We start from the raw sequence: 25,841 nt of genomic DNA, 5'->3' as shown, positions 1-25,841 counted from the left end.
TAGCCACCTCTCTAACCCTTCAAATATTTGTCTTCCCAGGATGGTGTTAGAAGCTTGAAGTAAATGTGTCATTTCTGTTAGACACAGGCTGTCAGGAGCTCTGTAATTGCACACTGCACACACAGTGCATTCAGTCTGAAATGCAGGAAGCATATTAAAGGGATTTTGTTTTCTCCTTGAATGAAAAATAGACTCATGCCTTAATATTTTTTGTCCTATAGTCTTGGAAGATGTGAGAAATATCTGCTATCTCAATGTAATTTCCCTGCCTGTGCTTAATTCAGATACTTATAAAAATCCACTTTTTAAAAATATAAAAATCCTGGAATATTTTCAGGAAAGGAAAATTGGAGTACTTGCGGATTTTGTGTGCCTATGTTTGGAGTCACAAGGCATCATACACCTTCAGGCCACATTCCTGCTCCCAAGTCACAATGTAAATTCTATAGATAGGCTATTTTTTAGCTCCAGAAGAGAGGAAAAAAAAAGTGCAGGAAAACTAACCTGCTTTATCAGAACTTTCATTTAAAGGCGTGAAAAACTACAAGTGACAGCTGTGCAGATTCAGTGAATGTGACATTTCTGAATTTCTTCAACTTGACAAGTAAACACCTTAAATCGGTAATGCTATATGCATAATACATGACCTGTATTTTGACATCCATCATCAAATGCTGACTTGAGAAAATACAGGTTTGTACGTCAAGGAATAGCACCCATAAAGCAGGGAGAAATTCAGGTCACAGGGTATTAGGAAAACTCTATTTCATTACAGAAGCTGAAACAAGCTAAGGCATCAGATTTAAGATCCATTTTCAGCTGTGAAAAGATTCAATTCCTCTGCACAGAGCATTCATTTAGAAATGACATGCTTTCCTCACAGCCTCTTTTAATTTTCCTTTTCATATTCCATTTTCTCCTTCAGTCCCCAAACCTTGTTCCATTAACGCTCATAAAAATCATAAAACAGGGCTGGTAGTTGTGATCTTACAGCCACAGTGTCTCCTTGTTCAACAAACAACTGAAGGAGCTGTTGCTACAACTGCTTAACAGGATCAGCCTCTAGAGTAGAATTCACATGGCTTGTGCAAGCCTGAGCACAGTCCCTGCGTAAGGAAATACAGTGCCGGTGGGGGCTTCCGCAGAAGGGAATTCTCTTTGCGAACAGTTAGGAGGTAAGGTGCAGCACAAACACATCAGTTCCTGCAGCCACTCCATCCGATAATAAATTGCTGTACTGGGTGAGTGATTGCCTGTGGATCACTTGGGTTTTGGGGGTTTGTTTGTTTTGGATTTTTTTTTCTCTTCACTTATTAAACTTTGTTTACCTCAACCCATGAGGTTTTTTTCTCACTTTTGCCTTTCTGCTTCTCTCCCCCATCCCACTGGGGGGAAGTGAGCAAGAGACTGGGTAGGGGCTCAGTTGCCAGCCAGGGTCAACCCACAACCATTGGCTACCACATCATCAAACTGAGGGAATGGCTTGGACTTCCAACAGGAGGTAGCAAGCTCCTGTCGCTCTCTGAAACAAGATGCTGCCAAACAGTGGATTAAATATACCCTGCCTCTGAGAGGAACACAGGCTCTGGGCCCCTGATATACTCAAAATCAGTGGTGACTGGCAGTCAGGAGTCACTGCTTCCCTCCCGGCAGCAGCCTCCCGCTTCGAGAGGCAGGGACTCCTGTGCCCTAACTCAGCTAACTGCTCTGAAGGAGTTAGAGCCTCCTGCAGTTCTCTGCAGAAAGCAGTTGGTTCAACGTCTTGATTCTGTGCAAAGAAATATTTCCCACCTCCTTCTGGGATACTACAGCTCACAGAAGTAGGTGAAACAACCAAACAATTGCATTAGAGGCAAGATCCTGCCTCTTTAAGATGTTCTAATCTTTGTGGAAGGACAACCTCAGGGAAACTTTCTCCCCACAAGAAGGCAAGCTCTTTTTTCCAACAGTTAGTGGGGATCCAGGGGCTGCCCAACTCAGAGCTCAGCAGGGCCAGCTGGCTATGAGCCCTCCTTGTCCCTAACAAAACACCACCTACAAAGTGATGAGCAGTACCGGGCTTCTGCGAGAGCTGTGCCTCCCAAGACAGCCTGATGTATGGTCCTCTCAGGAACTCAGTGGGTATTAACTGTAGCGCAGCAGTAACATGCAGGTATTCTGGGAGCCACATTGGCACTGTGATCAACTCAAAAATTAAGGAATGCTGGCATGGCTTAACAGTGACTTCTGCCCACTGAAAGCACCAGCAATAATTATCATTTGCCCTGCTTACATGTTACTTGGAGCCACTGGCCTGATGGCCAAGCGATCTGCTGATTGTGCTGGCCATAAACCACTGGCTTTTGTTCCTGTGCAGTTCACTTCACTGAGTGATGTCCCATGAAATGCAGGACATCAATGCTCTACATAGGAGAAAATATATCCTTTTAGTTTGCTGATGAACCAGTAAAGGTTTACTGTAGAATGTTAATGTAGAAACAAATTTGGCTCTTGGATGCACACTGCTTCTGTTCCACTGACTTCACAGAGACCCAGATGGGCATATTCTCAAACTGGATTTTTATGTTACATTTATAAAATATCTTCTATTCTGAAGGATCATAATGGATCCTTTATGATCTTCCCCTTTCCCCCAGCTTCTTTCCTCTTTGTCTCCCTTCCCTTTCAAAGATGTATTTTTTACTAAACTGGAACACTATGCAGGCAGAATGCAGTTTCCCAAACTGAAAATCCACTTGGCAGACCTAAAGGTTGTGGCCTTGTCATTAAAGTGCCATGTAAATTGATAGCACACTTTAAATAATGCTGTTCTAGGGAAAGGTGCCATGGGATTCACTGGGCAACATATGCACTAGAGTCCTCAAAAATGTAATTTTAAAAGCATACATACTATTAACTAGCTCTGGCTCATCTAAGAAGCATGAAACAACAATCATATTTTGAGCATATATGAATAACACACAGATGGTGAACTGCCAAACACACCCCCAACAAGTTACCATGCAGGAATATGGGACAAGGATTTTCATTAAACAGAGCCAGACAAAAAAAAATAATTGTCTCACAAAAGGACTTCACAGCTATATCCCTTTGCTACTGTTGGCTGACAATGTCCATTAATATTCCAGTGAATTCAATTGAATGATAGACTATACCTGTTATTCTCCAAAGTACAGCCACTTGGGTATACCTGGAAAGTTCAGCAGCAGTCATGCAGCTAAAGAGCTGCTGACATTCATGGGAATCTGTTACAGCCATTCAATTTAGAAACAATTCTAGCTTCAATGTCCCATGTGGTCTGAGACAGAGAGATGTAGTTTGGCCCCAGAACCTGGAATCCTAAATTCTGGTTTCAGTTCTCACTTTTACTTTAATTTGTGCCTGAAGATCTAATAATCACTTGGAGATTACCTCTAAAGCAATCTGGAAAAGGAGAGGAACGTGGGAGAGCAGATATGACTGTGTAGGCTCCTAGCTCTCTCAGAGACTGCAGCGTCTTCAGAGATGCTCTGGGCCTGAACGCAGGCCACACTAAATCTACAGAGAGCGAAGGGTGAGGAAGGATACCTTTCTCAGTTCACAGAACCACAGAATCAACCAGGTTGGAAGAGACCTCTGGGATCATCGAGTCCAACCGTTGCCCTGAAACCACCATGTCAACTAGACCATGGCACTAAGTGCCATGTCCAGTCTTTTCTTAAACACATCCAGAGATGGTGACTCCACCACCTCCCTGGGCAGCCCGTTCCAATGTCTAATGACCCTTTCTGAAAAGAAATTCTTCCTGATGTCCAACCTGAACCTCCCCGGGCGAAGCTTGAGGCTGTGTCCTCTTGTCCTATCGCTAGTTGCCTGGGAGAAGAGGCCGACTCCCACTCCGTTACAACCTCCCTTCAGGTAGTTGTAGACTGCAATAAGGTCACCTCGGAGCCTCCTTTCCTCCAGGCTAAACAACTCCAGCTCTCTCAGCCATTCCTCATAGGTCATACCCTCCAGACCCTTCACCAGCTTGGTCGCCCTCCTCTGGACTCGCTCCAACACCTCAACATCTTTCTTGAAGTGAGGGGCCCAGAACTGGACACAGTATTCAAGGTGTGGCCTCACCGGTGCCGAGTACAGAGGGACGATCACTTCCCTAGACTGGCTGGCTACACTATTCCTAAGAGAGGCCAGGATGCCATTGGCCTTGTTGGCCACCTGGGCACACTGCTGGCTCATGTTTAGCCGGCTGTCGATCAGCACCCCCAGGTCTCTTTCCGCCGGGCCGCTTTCTAACCACTCTTTCCCCAGCCTGTAGTGCTGCATGGGGTTGTTATGGCCGAAGTGTAAGACCCGGCACTTGTTCTTGTTGAACCTCATGCCGTTGGTCTTGGCCCATCTATCTAACCTGTCCAGATCCCTCTGTAGGGCCTTCCTACCCTCTAGCAGATCAACACTCCCACCCAGCTTGGTGTCATCTGCAAATTTACTGAGGGTGCACTCAATCCCTACGTCTAGATCATCTATAAAGATACTGAACAGCACCGGCCCCAGAACTGAGCCCTGGGGAACATCGCTGGTGACCGGCCGCCAGTTGGACTTTGCCCCATTCACCACCACTCTCTGGGCTTGGCCATCCAGCTAGTTTTTAACCCATTGAAGAGTCCACCCATCCAAGCCCCGGGCAGCCAGTTTGTCCAGGAGGATGCTGTGGGAGACAGTGTCGAATGCCTTACTGAAGTCTAGATAGACGACATCCACAGCCCTGCCCTCATCTACTAAGCAGGTCACTTTGTCATAGAAAGAGATCAGGTTGGTCAAGCAGGCCCTGCCTTTCATGGATCCATGTTGGCTGGCCCCGATGCCCCGATTGTCCTGCATGTGCCGTGTAATGGCACTCAGGATGATCTGTTCCATCACCTTGCCTGGCACCGAGGTCAGGCTGACAGGCCTGTAGTTCCCTGGATCATCCTTCCGGCCCTTCTTGTAGATGGGCGTTACATTTGCTAATTTCCAGTCAGCTGGAACTTCTCCAGTTAACCAGGACTGCCAGTAGATAATAGAGAGTGGTTTGGTAAGTTCATCTGCCAGTTCCTTCATTACTCTGGGGTGAATCCCATCCGGGCCCACAGCGTTGTGTGTGTCCAATTGGCACAGCAGGTCACTAACCATCTCCTCCTGGATTACGGTGGGTTCACGCAGTTGTAACAATCCTCCAATGCTCTGGGACTGGAACAACCCCTGGAGCACTCAGTGCTGAGAAACATGTTACAGAGAACAAGCTGCCGTCTTCCTCCCAGGTAAGGTCTCTTCTCTAGTGCCTGTTCATTTCCATGCTGTTGAATTACAGAAACCTATAGCGAAAATGTCCAAATCAAAGCTCTAATAAAAGCACAGGGCAGTGGGATCGATGTTAATTTCCGCTCCCAAAGCATGAGAGTCATTTCTGGGTGGGTTAGCGGTCCCACATGCTGAAAGTATAAAGGATTTATAGGTCTACTGGTTCTTGCACTGCTCTAGTGAGGCACGATTAAGATGTAAAAACAAAGATCAACAGGACTGGAATTTCATCATCTTCAGGTCTAGCATTGAATGATACCACTTTGTTTCCATTTTCAATTGTGAACAGCGTAATATGTTAGAAATAGTGTTATATTTTAAGCACAGTGCAGAATCATGTATAAGTTAAGAAGCTTTATTCACAGGTACTTAGACAAGTCTTTTCACAGTTTAAGCCTCATTTTGAGTTTCACTATCAAATGCACACGAAAAATCAAGATGAAGTCCATCTGAAAGTGCCTGATTTTCTCACAAGATCTCATGTGGTAATTACCCAAACCATAGCTCTGCCGAGGTTCACCACAAGCTTACACAACCCAAACCTACCAAAACAAATGGGCTTTTTCTACTAATGCTTTGCAGAGCATAGCCTTGATATCCTCTCCCTGCTCTTTTCCTCACTTTAAGTGAGATAATATATAATTTCTAGCCGTAGCACTTCTCTCATGTCTGCTAGAATGGAAAATTTATTTCTGTATACAGTAAAAATTCCTAGCCAGTATTCCTCTGACAAGAACTTCTTGCTCTCAATGGAATCAAGCACAATTTTACTGAATTTATTTCTATATTTGGTAAAAGGAAAACAAAATTAAATTTCCTTTTTTTGAGTCTTCATCCTTATTTTTTCAGTGCTATAGCAATTTTGTAAAGCTTTAAGCAAGTTTTTGTCTAGGTTACCGATTTCCTTGGCCTGACATATCCTATCTGGTTTTTTTTTCAGCCAGTAAAGCCGAGGTTGAACTAGAACTCCTGTTATACAATGCAGCCATCTTGTTTTATACACATCTGTCTTGGGAAAATAAAATGTACTCCAGGAGTACACCAGTGACTTCTTATTCAGTCTCTAGTGCATAAGCAAACAATTCTGAAAGTGTAAAACTTAGGAAAATAATTTCTTATTTTTTAAAGCACTGTATGGCACATAGAAGAATAAATCACAGAAACCTATGAGGGCCATGAAGACAGGTATAATGGTTACAGCCAAGCAAACCAGGATAATTGCTTGTGGCTTTTAGGCTATCAAGAAGGGAAATTAAATATTAAACTGAGACACTCCGCAGGTTCTTCATTGTGCAACAAGAAAAAGGTACAGGCCACTAGCACCATCTTGTAGCTGTCTTTAAGCATCTATTTTCTAAGCCATCTCCAGAAACAGAGGAATGATTGGGTAATTCTCTAATTGAAAACACCTAGGACAACACATAGTAAAATACAAAGGACTTCTAGAATGCAGAGGACAATGGTTTCCAAACTACTTCACACTTACCCTATTGCTTGGGATGTCTTCACATTAATTTTATGCTGACAGCAAATTGGTCAGAGAACATTTTAACTCTTTGCAATATACCATGTGCTTTGGATTTATTAATTTCTTGTTTTGTTTTGTAATTGTAATGTCATCTTTGGTTTTTCATCTACTATACCCGCCCCCGCTCTCCCCGTTGTCATGAACCTGCTTTTCCAAAGCCTACTCCTGTTGGGAAAGAAATTAATTCTCTCACATTGTTCTTCAAGTGGAAATTTATCTCTTGGTGGCAAGTTACTATTCATTCTCTCTGGTGGACTGCACATCTAGGTATAGCACCTACTCCTAATACTATTGTCCAGGTGCTAGAGAAGAGTTTGACTACTCCTCACAGACATTTTTTTTTTCTTATTTTGTTCAGAAAGAACCACTAGAACTATAAAATATTTGGAAAGAGAGGGAAGAAATAGTAATATGTTCATTCAGCAATTTGTGGATAAGCAAGCTATCCAAAACACTCCACTTTTTATAGAATACACTTAAATTCATAACAACAACAGAAATTATAATTCCTGTAGTTTTTAGTCACCTTCATTACAAATTTAATTTTTGAATTGTCCCTACTCTCCATTTACCATTTAATAGTTTTCTACAGTAAGTACTTCTAAGGCACAAAGTTGGTAGCATCTAAGTGTAGCACAGGTTTGCAGCTAAAAGAATTTATTATAAAATGATGCCAAATTCTTTTCAGTTTAAACATTAATCAACCTTGCATATTTAGACCTCAGGCAAAAATAAATAAATATGCTGAATAAAACTTATCAAATAAATCAAGCTATATTACCTAGTTCACAGAGACAGGTGTTCAATAACTACAAATAAAATGGAAAGCTCATGGTTAAAAATGATATATAGGCATGTTAGGCGAGACTCTACATTATGTCATTATATCCTACATCATATCAAATAAAGTAAATTTTTCCTTAGTGAAAATGGAAGAGCAAAGCCAGATGTCATAGCAAGCAATCAATAAAAATATTTTGATAAATAAAAGTAACAATGCTGTCCAACACATGATTGGCAACTACTGAAACATAAATTAAACAAATTTCCCATTGCTGCTTATGGGAAAATTATGCAGATTAGAGTTTGATTAGGTTTATATCATGAGACTCAATTTGGACTTTTAATCTATTAAGCTCCAATAAATGAGGCATCTGAATAGCTCCCCTGAGCAGCAACAGTAATAACCACAGCAGTCATTTTTTGCAATATGTATTCCAACAATTTCTTTAGCAGATGATTCCACATCTTTAAGTACAATTACTTTGTAACTTCTACATAAATTTCAGGTGTATGCAGTGAGGAAATGGATCCATACAAAATGCTTAAACAGACATTTTGTGATAATCAACATCTGTCACTCTGCTCTAGCAATATTGTTTTTCCATCAACTTGGACTTACGGTCGACTTCATGGTCTGTGTGGGCTAAATAGTGCCAGCAGACTTGTAAATTACTCAAGCTGGAACTGAGCTGGAAACCTATGGTAAAATGTCATTAAGTTCTCTATAGGCTGGGTCAAAACTAAAACCCCACATTCAAGGCTGTCTTGGGGACCAAAGATTTAACTGTGAAGGCGAAGGCCTCATTTTATCAAAGAAATCTGAACTGGATTCCCAGAGCTGAGCTCTGAGACAGGTTGGATTCAGATCAAGACCACCTCTAATTTATCTGGCAGGTATGCTCCATAGGCCTCCTGCACATTTCCTGCAGTCAAATCTATTTGCAAGTATTCAAAAGCTCTTCTCCCGTCTTACTGCATATTGTAAAAAAGCAACTCTTGGCAAAGCCTGCTGACTATAGAGCATATTGTGCCCATGTCCAATCCTGCCAGATTTCACCAAACCCTGTCACAACATTTTAGTGGACAGGTTGCATAAAAGCACATAGTCAAGTGACCGTATGCAGGTGATTCACAAAGATTAAATTTGTATTTTAAAAACTTCAGGGCTTGATCAAATGCTCAGAGTAAAGGAATGTGGATTTGGGGTTCATGTATAAATATATTTTTTAAAGAGAGGCTTAACAGAGAATTTCTTTCTGGTATTCATGCTTTCAGCATACCACTACAAAGATTCTCTGCAAGCCAAAATTTTTTACCAGAACTCCAACTTGAACACCATAAACAGGGGAAAAAAATCAGTCATGCTCTTTGTCACTCAAACACTGCCTTCTGTAACACACACAACTTCAGGGTAGCATGTCTGTTAAGGACATCTTAGTAGATATCATGTGTGAAAATGAGTATCAAGTTGTTTTAACTATGCCAGTCTGCATAACACTAAATCAACCAACTTTTTGACAGAAAGCACAAGTCACTCGCACCCAGGTGCAGTCACCACTTTGGGGAATGATAATTGCCTAAGGAATATTTGTATACTTCAAACAAAATCCTCCTGATCCAAAGAGGTAGCTTACTACATCCCTGCTGCAGTTTAATCCGAAACTTGCAAATAACGTATGGTGCCCAATTCAAACTAGGAATAAAGAAACACTATTCTAGGGTTTGGAGTATATTTTCAAAACATATACATCATCTCATCAGCACAATTATTTGCACTTCAGAATTATCGGTATTACTGGCCAGGATGAAACCCATCCCTGTAGTGCACAATAAAGTAATAGGAAGGTAAGTACCTCCAGAAAGTACTTCCATTAAAAGAAATGGAAGTTCACAGAAATGGCTAACACATCAAACCAGCTCTATACTCTGCTCAGCTTGGTATATTATCCCTGTTTTATATGTCACATAAACATTATGCCACATTATATTCCAGTTTCAATATAGGTCTACCAAATACTAAAATTGGCTAATTTATTGCAATTACTCTTGACCCTGACTGGAAACAAACAGACAATGAAGATTTCCTTTCCTTTCTACTCCTCTTTTTTCACATTAAAAAAATAATCTTAATAGAAATTGCAGAGTTACAGAATCAGGATAAATCCGAAACAGCTCTCTAATTGCATATTCTTGAATGATGTGCCAGTAGCAATATATTAGCTACTGAAAATATCTAAGGTTGTGAAGACACAACTACCTGAAGAACAGCAGTGATACTACCGGTAGTACCCAATTTGTAAAGTTTGGGAACCTCTGCTTCAATCAGTACAGTATCCAGAATCAAGAAGCCAGAAAGCAACTTTTGCCGCTGATGGTCATTCTAGGGGGAAGGATATCCAAAGCATACAGCCACCAGTGTAAACAAACAGGTCATTTGTTCAAATGTATCAAGAAAAAATGAAAAGTATACACAAAACCAGTGAGGTATTGCCTACCTTTAAGAAAAGATGAACTTTCCATTGCTAAGTTTGCACTATTTTGACTCACAGTTTTTATCCTCTTAGTTAATATTAATCTTAGAAAGAAAAGTAACTCATCATCATGATAGAATGACTCATATTATTTTATTAGAGTTTTTGCTAAAATCTTTAAGGGTTTTGCCTGCCTCTCATAGTTCAAATGTCTTTTTATATTTAAAGAACTACCAGCAGAAGTGGCTCTATACCAGCTCCATGTTTATTTTATTTACATGGGATCCAAAACCCATTACACTAGCAACTAAGCTGGTAAAGACAATGATAACAGTAAAAGGTAATGTGGTATTCTTTAAGTAGTGAACACTTAATTAAGTGGCAACCATAAAATAGATGCCGTAGTATCCAGTGTGCAGTACAGTCATACTGAAAACATCCAGCAAGCAGAGGTTTTTTTTCAGTTTTCAGCATTATATTGGCTATTTACTGTCATTCATGATCTAAATACTACTGTTGGATTTTAAAATGGCATAATTTCTATAAACACTTGAACAATACATTAACTTTCCTATCCATTATTATTTACTGGAGAGTTAAATGGGTTGATAAAAAATAAAATGTTTACTTCCTTGTTTGATTTTCGTTAGTACCAATATCAGTGGACATAGCTGTCCTTTCAACTAGGGTTTTTGAATATTTCTAAGAGTCTTTAGGCTATTTCTTATTATTTTATAGGATTCTAAGAATAAATATTCAAGTTGCAATGTGGATTTTTGTAGCTAGTGAGGTAGAGTTTGCGAAGTTTGAATCCGTGGTTTTGGGCAGGGCCTATCTGAAATATAAATTTGCAGATAAATTTTAAGGCCTATTTACATTTGACACTGCAAAGCACATTGCCATAAAATAAAAAATTATCACGATATATTCCAAATTTTAAGAAGCACCCTCTTTGTCTATTTAATTCAGTCTACAGCTGTCTCACTCAAAATATGTCCAGACACACAGAGTTTACATTGTCACTCAAGAATTGAATTGAAGATTTAATGGAAGAGTTAATAATAATCAAGTTCTCAAATGTTGAGAAACCTGGGAGACACAAAGGCAAGGTTGCACTTCTCAAGGAAGTAAGCAGAATCACTTCCCTCTCTTGCAGGGAGAGTATTTTGAAATGTGCATCACAAGATACTTTGCATAAACACTTCCCCAGCTTTTTCTTCTGACAGACTTCCCATTGCTTATTGAAGGGTAGCTCCTGCTTTGACTCACGTGAGGGAAGTCCTATGGAGAAACGAGTCAAGAGAGCACCCAGTCCATCCTCTCATAAACACCTGGAAGGAAACACTCTAGGTCCTTTCCACATTGCTATCACCTTGGTCTCTACTGTTTGACAAGAAAAAAGATAAGCACATTTCTTCCCTTTCATGAATTTTAGGTCTCACACTAGGCTCATCAGCATCTAATAATGAAATTTAAAAACAAAAAGCCTGCAATTTTCATTAGTTTTTAGTAAAATTACTGTACGTGCTAGACACTAAAAATAAACAAGAGGAATTGAGAATGGAAACATTACTTTACATGCCACATGTCTGGCTAAGAAAATGTTGTAAATAAGACTGCAAATCTGTGTTTAAAAACTCCATGAATGTCACGCTTCAAGGAATCCTTTTCCAAGATTTTGCGTTAAAATCCCTTTTTTATGAACTCTAAAGAAGATGTGGTAGCAAGGGGCAGGCAATGAAATCAATTAGGTTATAACAGAGTATCTGACATTTTTCTGTTTGCTTAGGCAGACACTGGAAATAGCAAGGTTGTTAAATTGGAGTTATATGGAAAAATCTTTTTTATATTTGTCCTGTTAGAAAGAGTTCACCAAAACATTATTTTAAGCAGCTTGTCAAACACTGATTTCAAGCCAGGGTAGATTAGATAAATCATTTCAATAGGGATCTTTTTATATAGCTGAACTTTTTTTCTGAAAGTTTGAAGTTACCATTCTAGGAAGTATCTTCTTCATACATGAACAGTTAGAACAGCAACAATTCACAAATTATTGCAGGTTTACAACAGATATAGTTTCTAAAATACACAGCTTAATATTAAAGAAAACAGTTCAAGTACCTTTTATGAATTTAATTTTGGTTACAGCATAAACTGTTTTTGAGTAAGCTCATGTGACTAATGGAACATTTGTTCTTAAGAATATCTCATATAATTATAGTGTTATTAATCCAATCCATCTGTCCTCAAAGAAAACATGAAACAATTCCCCCAAGGTTTTCCTCAGCACCCATATGACACTGTCTGATTTCAGTGAAATTTCTCTCTTCTTTTTTTAGAGGAGTAGTTCTTTCAAAAATATCTTTGCCCTCACTTGGGAGACTCATTTCTAAGTTACAGAACAAACAAACCGACATGAATTTAGCAGAAAAATAGGAAATCCTATGAAGACATCCCATAACATTATAAACCTGCCTATGCATTTAAGCAAAACCTTGGTAAAGTCAAACTTACAGAAAATAGACATGCTGTTACACTGTAGAGAGATTTTGCCTCTCACTATTAACCAGTAATCACACTCCTGTATTAGTATTAAGAGTATGTGACATCTAAAATTGAATATAAAATTTAAAACAGCAACCAAACCTCAAATCGATATGAAAGGTCCCATCTCAGTTACACTTTTGTAAGATCTACTTCAGAGCTCTACGTAAAGTTTGCAAATGATCAGGTATTCCTATGACATTAGAGAAATTTTATATAATCTTAACCTTGTATCCAAATAAGTCAGTACGAAAATTCTCAGTAAACATAATCTTACTGGGGTCTGTTGAATAAAAATAAATCACAATAACTAGTCAAGAACAAAGTTTACTCTTCTTCCTTCAATAAAAAACCCTACCATACTGTTTGTAAAATGCACAGATTTAGTTTTTCAGGTTTGGTTTCTTCAGATGTTAAAAAGAAAAGCTGCAAAAATACATTATTAGGGGCATAGCAGTATTGATGCTCAAATGAAGGCAGTGCCCCAGTTCAGCCTGCATATCCAACTCTGCAGATGCTGAAAGGTTTGGAATGTTCTTGATAACCAGGAGATACCAAGTTTTTAGAGAGTGCCTATTATGGAAAGCCTGGGCTGCCTCAGATTTAACCATGTCAACTTAAAAATCAACAGGTCTGTCTTGGAAAAAGAATGCCAACTATTTTGTAAGTTTTACCCTAAAGCTGTTGAAGTTTTGCAACTCACTAGCAGGTGTTAGATTCTGCTTTACTACAATGGATATCACAGGCTAGGATTTAACTGGAAAGAACAAAGAACTAAAATCTAGCTTTCTCCTGTAACATTATTAGACTTGTGGAATCTGCTGGATATTGACACTCTTCCACACTAAAGCAAAACAGTGACATTGATCTCTGAATTCATGTATATCCTTTAAAAAAACCAACCACCTTTATGCATATAAATAACCATTTATTAAACAAACAATACATACCGAAGCAAAGAAAGATACCAGAATTATGCTCACGAGGCTGCCAGCTATGGTATATAACTTTCAAACTATCTTGTAATCCTGTAATATATTATCTATATGTTCCATTTTCTTGAAGTTACCTTCATAATCAAGATGCTATCATAACTATCGTGGGCATTAGAACTATTTTTAATTTTCATTTAAAGAGCAATTAAAGAAAGACAATGGATACATAAGATAATAAAGTAAGTGATTAGCAGCATGCAAATGACATAGGCTTAATGATAATACCCCTGTTCTATTCTCCAAAGAGCCTGTTGAGAGAAACCCTTCCTACATGTGGTTCTGCAGCTAATGTGCCTCAGCCTACAATTACAACATTGCTGACACCATTAACCACTGAAACAACATCAGTTCATGAAATCCTTGTTGTCACATTAAAATGCAAAGGGTCAGGTAATTTACCAGCATTGTGTGTCTACTTTTGTTGTGGGTAATTAGCAAGCATTACCCAGCATGGACTCCTACTGGGAAATAGTGAAACCCTCTGAAATTTCGAAAATAATTCTTTTTATTTGATGGGAATTTGAAAGATTCACAATTATAACCTCAACACAGCTTCGTATTCAAGGGGCCATGAAATGCAGACCTTTATACTAAACTTCAAATTTTTAAAAAATTACTGTTGTATAATTGGATCTAGATATGCATCTCCTTCTGCAATTAACTCAAAAAATACGGAGACAGAGAAGCAAAACACCTTACTCTTTCTTAAAGACTTAAAAAACAAAGGGTTTTCTTCAAAAGGACTTTTTTTAAAGTTAAAACACAGAGATTGGTGTAGTACATTCTAATACCCATGATCCCTTTCTTCTTGCTAACTGAAGTCCCATATCATCATTTAAAGCAACCTTGATAACATTCACTATTGGCTCGCATCTTGTCAGGGAGCAGAATGGTCTCTTATTCTTTAAATGGAAGTTTTGGAACATAAAACACATTCCAATAAAAGTGAACAGAAAATTATGAATTCATTAAACTACTTTGGTATCTTGTGCTATATATAATATTTATATTCCAACTACTGTAAAATATGCTTTAATATCTTTAGGCAACTGTAAGGACTTAAATATTTATAAAATGGCTAAAGATAAAGTATAGTTCTCTTATTCCTACATACAGATGATGTAAGGCATGCAATCAAAGACAATAACACTTTCAACCCATTTGTCATCTTAAAGGAGCCTTTCAACTTCAGATCCCTTGTGTGCAATTTACATAAGAGTTGTTGCCTACATAGGCAGCTCCAGAGGAGTTTGCTCCTTAAAAACTACCAAGAGTGCTATACTTCACATAAAACAGGGTTTTCTGAAAGTGGAGACAAAACTATAAATTTGCAGGCAAAACAGCTCCAAGTGGGGCTTCAAAATACTGCTGTATTTATCTCTGGGACATCTGGGAACAGGAAGCATTTTGATTTAATATTTCATAACATAGAGGCAATTGCTTCCTTGCCTGGTGTATAATTAATGCTCATAAAAAGCGCAGGTTTTTTTTTTTTTATTCCTCAGCATCAGAAATGCACAAAATAGTACACCTTCATAACAGGGGGTTTGCTTTCAAGATGTTGAACAGCAAATAATAATAAAATAGAGTCACCAGGAATTTATAACAGTCTTGGGACGGTTAAATATATTTATAGTTTAAGTACGAAATCATGTGCTTGATGTACTGTACTATCTACCTCCTTTGCCTGGCCTTATCTTTCTCTGGCTGAAGCAGAAGGTGTCTTGAAAGCAGAGGAGGAAAACACAATTGTGAAAGCTTGAAGGTATTTGGGCTAGGACATTACAGCATTTCTCAAATATAGGGATATTGTGTCAAAGAAATGCGTCTCTCCAGCCATTCCCCAACACATTTTTAGTTTATAAGCAACAGAATTGAAAACCTCTTTTCTTAATAGTTTTTCTGTCTTCCTAGGAAAACTTTGAGAGAGACAGTAAACTGTTCTCTGTGTGCCTAGGTTCCAGCAGCTCAAGTTAGCACCCAGCTGCAAGGAAAATACAAGAAATGCAAACAGTGCTGGGTGGGAACTTTTCTGTCAAGGCTTTCTTGTGAAGGCTGGAAGGCTAGCAAGGTCCTAACATAGATGGCTTCTATAGCACAGGAAACAAAGTTAAGTGAATAGCCTCTCTCCCACCCAGCCTCTTTAGTTTATTTAAGTCCAAATCTTGCAAGGACTTGCACACAATCTAACTTTACACAGGTGGATAGTTCCATGGAAGTCAGAGAGATTTATTAACCTGTATAACATTGAGCACATAACTTAAGTTTTGGAACAAGCAAGGCATCAGACTGTAAACTTGCCAGGGCACAGGCCATATTTTATTCTTGTATATATCAGGACTATGACAACAAGCTCTTAATCCCATCTAGAGCTCTGGTGTGCTACCATAAAATAAATAACGGCTATCAGCTGATCCATCTGGTTCAGCATGATAAGAAATTATGTGCATGTTGCAAAAACGTTATTTATCACAGTGACCTAATCTTCAAAAATAGTATTTTTTTTTGTGAGCAAATGGTGATGTGGGACGTGCTGGCAAGTTAGGATACCCTTATCTCATTTTTCAGTTATTAACTTCATTACTTAGGATGGTCAGCCTTTGCTTTGAAAAATAATAATGAAACTGAACTACAGCAAACATTTCAAAATTCAGTTAGTTAAACAATAAACAACCAAACAAGTAGAAAATTTTGTTAATTGGATTATTATTTTTGTCATTTACAACTGATGCTAGCAAAAATACAAGTAGCATTCAGAAACACACTGCATAAAAACATCCTTAATCAGGTGTAACCCCTACATTAAACTATCAATCCTTACAAACCAATAACCCTGATGTCAATGCAAAATACTTGCCATTTTTGCAAATGTGACTGGTAGGATTGATATTTTGTAGGAGAAAATTTTTCAGACCATCTATGTGATTTAGGAAATTATGAACTATCTTTAAGTATAACAAGCATTCTGCAGCTTAAATCACATTGATTTGCAGAGACACACAGGAAGTGTTTAAAAGATTAAAGTTAGTGTCATAGTTCACTTAAAACACTTAAGTGTTTTAAGTTCAATTTATGACACTTAAAAAAATTACCCCAAGTCTTTCACTTTTTGACAGCACTACTCATTTATTTATTTTTAATATTGCATCTACCTTTAATATTCTACATTTACTTATATGCTTCCTAAGGAGGTTAAGTAACTCCTTAAACTCTGAAATTATTTAGCTGGCTTAAGTAATTTAGCTGGCTTAAGTAGAGTTTGATTTTCTGTATTTGAAAGTAAAGCTCTTTATTTCTACATTTTCATGTAATATAACAAATTAAACATAGGAAACAGTGCTGGAGTTGCCACAGCATATTGAATTCCATAACAGCCTAAAAAGTAACTGCGTCTATGATTATCAAACCCTGTATTCTGAAATCTTCACTTAAAAACTTTATCTTGTGACTATAAAATAAGAGAAATAAGATTCAACATTCACAAAAACACCCTCTTTCAGGAATAAAACTATTGTTTTGAACTTAAAATAAACATCTCTAACAGCACTACAATACAGTTATCTCTGAAAGTGACACAAAACCTTTGCTAACCAAGCATTTCAGACAGTATTTATCCTTTCCCCTTCTTTAAGAATTTTCTCTCATTTCTAATCCTGATAATACTATTGTTGTTCTCTCTCTTTTGCTAGCATTTTAGAGATAAAACAATCAAGAATTATTGATTGGTAGAGGTGAAAAAGAATATATTACCTGCAAACACAATGGAATGTAGATCTGAAATTCGTTTTAATAGGAAATTTCTTGCAGCAGATTGTGAGACTAAGTCCATCAAAAATCGCAACAATTTAAGACTTAATCAACAGATTGTGAAATAGATGTAATGAAACTCAGTGGCTAACCATTTTTGTCCTTTCAATCGAAATTTAAGCCAGCTCCAACAAAAAATGATGATGAAGCCACAAGTGATTTTTAAAGGAACTGGATCAAATGAAACTAAACTTGTACAAGGTTATTTTAGCTTGTGTAATCTGTTACACTTGAAAGTCAGCGTGTAAAATTCTGAGTATGTTTACTTGTTTTTATAGGATTTTCTCCAGAAGAGTCCTGCCATGATGTATGAGATGTATTACCCAGGAGTTAATCCCCTCTTTATTTTTTTCTCTTTATTCTTTCTTGTTGGAGGATCTATTACAAGAACTGTAAATGGAGGCCTTAAAAAGATGTCTCATGTGTTGAAATGGTGTTCCTAGGGAAAATTCTCGTAAGTTGAAGTCATTCAGAAAACAGCTGCAATTGTTACTGTGCTGAAATACATCTGCCCTGCTGTACTGTGATCTGTCTTGTAATGTCCATAGAAAAAATGTTACTATACAGCCTCCCCTTTCTGTACTTCAGACCTGCTTGGAGTCTTTATTGTTTAGTGTTTTTTAATGATATGTACTGCTCTTATTATATAGGACTCAAAATAAGATCTAAATCACTACCCAATAAAAGAAAATTATTGAGTCGGATATCTGAAATCACTAGCCAGAGGCTACTCTGGTACAGTATTTATAAATCTCTGAACAGTTAAGTATAATTGTCTTTCTGTTTTTTGGGAAGAAAGCCAAATGGCAGTTTTAGTTACAACTGAAGAAAAATATTTTGTGTTGGGTCCTGTTCATCTGGTGGGTAAAATAACAAGTAAAATTCCCACAATATAAGACTCTGAAAGAAAACACAAGAAACATGAAAAACTAAATGGGAAAAGTCAATAGATGCTACTTGAAGAAGAAAGGATGGAAAGGTCAACAGAATGAGGGAAAGGAGAATTAGTGGAGCTCTCCCAACGTAACTGCCAAGGCAGAGCCCATCCCAGACTCAATCTTCCTGGGTGCTTTGGAAAAATGTTATGGCTAGGGAGCACAAATGTGTAACACGGGTCTAATATTCTTCGGTCTTTTCTCCAAAATACTTGATAAAATAATCTCACTTTGCATTTGAGGGGACAGAATGAGAATCAGGAAGGATCAAGGAACAATAAAACCAAATCTCCAGTACCCGAGGGTGACTTTTTTTCTCCACCACAAACATATCTCTTTATTAACATTTCTAGGAAGAGTCAACATCTATAGGAGAAACTGCAAGACAAAAACAGGACTTCACTTGTCACAAATAAGACAACTGACTGAGTTTATGAGGCATTTTGTGAAGAGTTAGGCCAAACTTCCACTTTACAGCATTTTGTATCTCACACACTGAGATATCTTAATGAAAGCGACAGTTTGCTGCAGCTTCAGTGGGGATACACTTTGGCCTTTCTGACCTTGGAATCTAGGTCTCCCAAAAGCAACAAACGGCCCTGATGAGTTCCAAAAGCTCATATTCATGACATTAGAGTCTGCACCCCTGATCTCTAACGAGCCTAAGGAGTTGCCCAGTCAGCTTTGAAACATTCAATGCAGACAGCCATGAGAATGCTTTCAACATGAAGGCTTTCAACAACACAGGTCCAATTTGAAAGAGTTTCTTGTCCTTTTTGAGTAAAATCACACACTTTATGGAAAGAAGACCAGCAAATCCTTCCGGAACAGTTAGTAAGCTTTTCCTTCTAGGGAAGGCACCTTGTTTCCATTCACAGTTCTGTGTAGTCACGTGTTTGGTCATATGTTGCTAGACAGTTGATGATGAACATAGATTTGACAACTTAGTTTCCTGTCATCTGCTCTTGGTCCTTTGTAGCTCTGGTCTAGAATATACACTTTTATTCTGTGCCTTGGAACTGTGAGCATTTTTTTTCTTCTTCAGGAGGTCAAGGCAGTGCACTCCAGTTGGTTAAGATGCAATTCTGGGAGGATCAGTTAAGCCTCAGGCAGACCAGAGGACAAAAGTGTTGTCACACTACTTATAGAAAGGTTCAGATAATTAATGCTACCCAGACCAAAACTCTGGGAATATTTTAACAGTATGAGGAGACACTAACAGGTCTTTGTTCCTGCATGAGAACTGGTGTGTGCGTATTAAGTTCATCTTGGACTAGTGATGAGAAAATCCCTTGTTGATATAAACCAGATTAATTCAGTTGACTTTCTTTCAGTAGTTAACTTAATCCATTGGGAACTGGTGTCCCTATTGTTACAGAACTTTCCCTATCAAGAAGGTTTGCTGTCTTATATCCACCCTCCCGCTCCTTCTACAAGGCCTTTCCTTTCAGATTGCACCTGGGTTCAGTTGTTAGTGCAATGTTACAGCCCTGGTTGGAAAAGGCATGTTTGGATGGATACAGAAGGCTGGCTAGTGATGAATGTTTATATGCCTAGGGCTGGAAGTGATTTTGGTGTTCAAGTAGGTGATGAGGGTGAGGCTTTGGGGAAAAGGGAATGAAATTCCCAAATTTGTGGGTTCTTTTTCTGCTACTAACTTAGAAAAAAGGAGTTATAGATATGGCCCCGTACTTCAGCACTGGCCAGTGATTATAGCTTATCTGATGGTTAAATAAATTTGCCACCTGCTTTTTAGGGCACACTTCTTGTACTGGTATCATCTTTTGTCTGACACTGGGTTGAAATAATCACAAATAAAAACTGGAGAGATCCTTGTGCATTCAATAATCTATCAATTAAATTATTGTAATTTTTTTCTTTTTCAGAGGCATAAACATAAATTATATATCAGGTTTTCATATGAGATTCCACTGCTTAGTGACTACAGAATTACACTAGCTTATTACTTAGAATAGCTAGGGTGAGATTACACTGTTAATTCGCCCACCAAAAATCTCACAGTTTAGCCCATATGTTCTCAGGCTGTTCACATATTGTTTTGTTTCTTCTCTTTTCAACACCCTGTCACAGGTCAACTGACATTCTTCCACACACTCATATTTTCTACTGTCAGTGTTTCCTATGATCAGTAATAGGAGTCACATAAAAGAACAGGCCAGAACGCTCTTTCAAGGGATGCTGTTGGTGAGGAATGTCTTAATTCAAAATCATACATTCAGATCTAGAAAAATTCAGACTGGCAATACTTAAGGTTTGTACCAGCTAATGTGTTAAGAATAAGTCAGTCAAATAATACACAAATGTGTTTACGCAAAAATAAAATGACAGCTCGCTCTGTAAATAAAGGTACTTAGTTGCTAGTAAGGAGCTGTGAGGTGGTTCTAGTATGCTGCAAAAGTTGAATCACCTGGTTTATGTAATTGTCATGATAGTTGTGTTCACCATACGTTAAAGCTGCATTTCATAGACAAAAATGTCACATTAGATAGAATTTCCAGTAAAGCTTGTGATCTAATTGTTTCTGACAGTCCAACCATTGTATTCAAGGTCTTTAAAGACAATTTACTGTCCTGAAAGAAATGCAACCAATTCAGGAGTTGTAGATACCATAAGCAGAGAATTTACTGGGAAGATAATTATTTTCTGAAGCAACCGGTTTTAGAAGAACCCCTCTCTAATCAGTGCTCCCAACTAAAATAGGCTGCTGGTTACCTTCCTTATATTATGCCCTGTTTCCCCAGAAAAGCTACAGAAAGGTTCACCTTTTTTTTTTACAGGCAGACTGATATTTACCTGAAGAAATGTCCAAAATTTCTAAGTATGTGCTAGCCTATTGTGCCTCTGCTTCTCTGCATCAGCAGCATTGAATAGGGATGAAGGGATTTCGACCGCGGCCCCAGTCTACACTTCCTGACCTATAGGGGCTATGCTTTAGCAGCATCCTGGATATTATAGAACAATTCAGGCTGGAAGGGACATCCGTGGGTCTCTAGTCTGATTTCATGCTCAGAGCAGGGTCAGCTATGAGGTCAGATCAGGTTCTTCAGGGCTTTATGCAGTCAGGTCTTGAATACCTCCCAAGGATGAAGAGTAAAAAATGACAGGTGTTCATGTGGTGCACAAGACTGTTATATTGCTAGTTTTTTCCATCTTCATTCAGGGATGGTCTAAGATCCAGTGTACGCCCAGAGGTAAAATATAACAGCCAAGTGTTGGAAATATCACTAACCTCTGAGTAAAGGCTGAAAAAGGAAATTTTCTCAGACTGCCTGTGCTCAAGAACAGGAAGGAAGGGGGGAAAGGGGTGAGATAAACAGATTCTATTTCTTGATGATTTTAATTACATGTGTGATAGTAGACTGAGAGAGACCCACCAAAGAATAGCCAATAGCCTGGCAGTGAAAGTACACATTTGGTTTTGAGATGCAAAATTTCAAATCCCAGGTCTAAATCAGCAAAACAAGGAACTTGCATGCCTGTCTTCCACTTCTGCAATGAATTTCCTAATCATGACTATAAGTTATCATAGTGTGAGTAAGTCAGTCTCACAAATTTTTAAGGGAAGAACTCTAAAATATTTGGAGTTGTACTGTTTCCAAACAGATTTGAAACTTCAAACACGCATGTGATTGAAAAAACACTTCCTTCCTCCTCTTCTCTAAATCTACTTGTTATCCAGAGAACTATCCAACCTGACTTTGAAAATGTCAAACTTTTCGTTTCCTGGTACAATTTAATTGCAGTATTAAATTCCACAATTTTATTGCTGATTCTGAGAAAGAGTTTTCCACATGCAAGAAGTTTCCATATTCAAGAAGTTATATCACTGTCTTTGATTTTTGGCTCATAATTCGTATCTCCTGATTAGAGTGTATAGAGGAAAAACTGAACTTAATCTTAGTTCTCACAGTCCTTGAGGGAAAACTATCTCCAGGTCAGGCTAATGGGGAAATTGCAGACCAAAGCACTATCCTTTCTACACCTACATTTATAGCAGGGCTAGATCCATAGGGAGTGTTTACTGCACCACTTAATAGGTTTATCAAAGGTAGACTTCAGCTGCATAAGCTGCAAGACCCTTTAGGGATGGAAAGATGATTGTTTTTACATGGACGGTCTTTGCCAGCGTGCTTATGACTGCTTTGCAGCTGCTTTGCACAGGCACAGTTGGTGCAAAATAGCCTTTGGCAACCTATGAATCAGTCCTCTACTCTCAGCAAAGACTGAAGGATTTTGTTCAATGTTCTTAAATGGGATGAGTACATGTCAAACCACAGGAAGAAATCAGCTTTGAGTTAATTCTAAGTGGCTTTTTGAGCAAGGAGGCATAGGAACTGTAAACACAATTTAAAATTCTTGTTCTTTTTATCTTACTTTTTGACTTGTGTTACTCAGCTCTTTTTCTCTGTAGCTCAAATGTGTTTTACATAAAAAAGAAATCCTGTTAGACAGAGGCTTCAGGTATTCCAAAGTGAGCATGAGTCATCTGTGGCTATATCTTACCAGCAACTGCCCTGGTAAGAAAGCCACAGAGCAGGGCACGGTGAACAAGCAGTGGTTTTTTTACATGCTTTTAGGAAAATTTAAAAAAGAGAAAAAATGCCAGTTTCACATTCGTTCATTTTTCCTCTGCAAGATGTGCTTTGTGATGTAGCAGAGAAATTACGTGACTGTCCCTTTAAAAGCCATCATACCAATCAGCAGGTTTAACTGTCAAGCAAGCTGATGTAGGGCTCTTTGAATTACTGAGTGAGGGATATTCTTCCTGCCAGGTCCTGTCCCCTGTAGGCACTGCAGAGAAGTATTATAGGGCAGTCCTTACCTTGGGAATTAGCCTGCAAGACCCCAATGCTGTCATCAAACTGCATAGATTTGATGTTGAGTGACGCCAAGATGCATTCCTTGTCCTGCAGCGAAGCATCATCAATATTATTCTGATTGGCTGACAAGATAACGCACATGTCGCAGAGGTTGATGTTGACAGCCCTTAAATCAGCCCGACTTAATGGCGTACCCTTCGGCACCGAGAAAAATAAGGGGGGTGGGGAGGACAGGAGAGAAAAAAAAGAAAAACAAATTAAAGATTGAGAAGGAGCTTTGGGAAATTATTTAACAAGTATCTTTTTTATGCTCTGACATTAAGCTGGTCTAACTATGTGCCAGGGAATAGGAGATGTGTGCTAATCTAAAGGGTAGTTGGTGCTGATGGCAGCATTTTAGGTTCAGTCTCAATACTCAGTCAAGCTATTGCTAACAAACAAGAAACAGGAATAATGCCAGCATTCTACATCTCATCCACGACTTGAAATTGTCTTGATTTAAGTTGCTATCATGTGGTAACCTCTGGCTCTCTGAATATAACAAGGGGTGTGTTTTAAACGTCTATTTATCTACTACCAAGTCACAATGGTCTTGGGCAAAAGAGCAGCCATTTGAACAGGAAAGCATTATGTGTCCTACACATTTGAAATGCAATCAGGATAAAGCTGTTTTTTTCTACCTGAAGCAACACACAGAAAAGGTTAATCCTTTTCAGTGCATGTTTTTGTTGCTTCTAGAAGGAAAACACACTGATCTTCAAAGTCGTGTGATTAAACCCTTTGAAACAGAAACAAGACTTTATCTTAATGGGCACAACTCATGCAACATTCCCTGCTTCCACAATTCTGAATCAGAGAATGCAATAATTAAAATGAAATGTTGTGGCAGTCCGTGGATTTTTTTTCATAGTTAACACAACCAAGGCATGACACTTAACCCACTATGTTTTGTTTGAAGATAACACTGGCCTTTCACATCCAACAGTCCACATCTCTAGTTACTGAATATTAAATCTATGTCACAGGGGCTGCAAGGTCCAGGAAAAAAAAAAGATTTTTTATGGAAACTAGATTCTGCACCGCTGCCTTACATGGTTTGGTACCCAAAGACACTAATGACGATGAGGAGACTAAGCTGTCCCCTTGTCACACAGCGACTTTCATAAAACTGAGTCAAGACCCTACTCTTACATCTCCTGATCACTCATGGTGAACGTCTCCTAAACTCCACTGAGAATATTCAATGCAAAAGTGAATTTAAAATGCACACAGTGAAGGCAGAGCTCAATTCTTATTCAGTGGTAGCCACCTAGTTTCAGATACCAGCTTGACTATTCCATGTTACTTTCAATAATTTGAGGCATGAAACCTTGTGGAAAACAGTATATATACCGAACAGATATTATTTCACTATAAGTACTCAAAAGTTAGGATATGATTATTCTTGCCACCTTAATTCTGCCCTTTGTGTCTGTACTGTGCACCAAGTGAAGCAGGATTCCTGTGGGGAAAAATAATATGTAATCATGTAATTAATTAAAGGCTTACTCCTAATGATTTTATGCAAAGGGACAGAATTAAGGCTGCCTGAGGATATTTAAAATTGGCATTTGCCTACTTTTTAAGAGTTTACTCAGCAGCCTAAATGCCTCTTTTAATACAGACTTCAAATTAAATTTCCACTTTTTTTTAAAAAAAGAAAAACAGAATAAATGTTTTTATACTCATTTGTAACTACATCCCCATCGGATATCAGCACCAAGTTTTACCTCGTGAACCAAACCACAGAAAAGTAGGAAATGAGTTTCAGTGGCCTCCCTTTAACACATGATTCCTACCAGTATGATCTCAGAAACTTTAGAAGACTTTTAAATTAGTATAATTAGATCAGAATAATACTAATATTTTTAACTTTATGTCACCATTTTGAACCAGATAGGCTGAAAAAAAAAAGAAGAAAAAGCAGTAATGAAGCCTGTGTGGTCTTCAGCACCCTTGATTACCGTGTAAGATACAATTCCTCTATATATTCTGTATTTATAAAGGTGCATATAACTTCAGAATTCAGAATTGAAACTTTACAAATGTCCATTACAATAATGGATACACATTATACACTGGATAGTTTCGAAGTAGTAGCTGGGTTCTATTCTGCTCCACAGTTCAACAGTATTATTAATTTAATTCTGATTCCTCAGTCTTGAGCCTTCACAGTGACTGGAATTAAAAGGGATTGGCAGGAAGAGGAGGATATTAACTGACCAAATCTGATATTGACACCATTTTTGTGACAGCAGAGAATCTTGTGACACCATCTGTTGGATCAGTTTACAGAAAAAAGCCAAGGGCTAACACTAAAACTGCATTTACAGTAACAAAGACCTACAGTTTGAATTAATCAGAAAGTGAAGGCAGCCTTTCCATTCTATAGCTATTTTCCCGATTATTCAGTTTAGATTACATCCATCATTGATTTATTTATTTTTAAGTGCTGAAATGTAATTATTATGAACCGTTAAATTAATAATTCTTCATTCTGATAAAAACATCCAAACTTACTTTACTCTCTAATGTACAGAGCATTCTCTTTTGTACTTATACTGTGGGCTCATTTCCCA

The 25,841-nt window shown here is 38.2% G+C and overlaps 1 protein-coding gene across 12 annotated transcripts in view; it reads right to left on the bottom strand.

Annotated features, from left to right (window-relative positions):
- Positions 1–25,841, bottom strand: part of KCNMA1 (potassium calcium-activated channel subfamily M alpha 1) — a 554,299-nt gene that overhangs the window by 27,492 nt on the left and 500,966 nt on the right. For all 12 annotated transcript variants that reach the window (XR_011047946.1, XM_068398028.1, XM_068398027.1 and 9 more), the window contains one exon: positions 23,226–23,418. Coding sequence is in view for 11 of the 12 variants with exons in the window: in XM_068398028.1 (XP_068254129.1) it covers positions 23,226–23,418 (193 nt within the window). In the remaining variant the exon portion in view is untranslated. The remainder of the gene's footprint in view (positions 1–23,225; positions 23,419–25,841) is intronic.

This window comes from Nyctibius grandis, chromosome 4, assembly GCF_013368605.1.
Source record: "Nyctibius grandis isolate bNycGra1 chromosome 4, bNycGra1.pri, whole genome shotgun sequence".
Lineage (NCBI taxonomy): Eukaryota > Metazoa > Chordata > Aves > Nyctibiiformes > Nyctibiidae > Nyctibius > Nyctibius grandis.
This window is presented reverse-complemented; position numbering and strand designations above follow the sequence as displayed.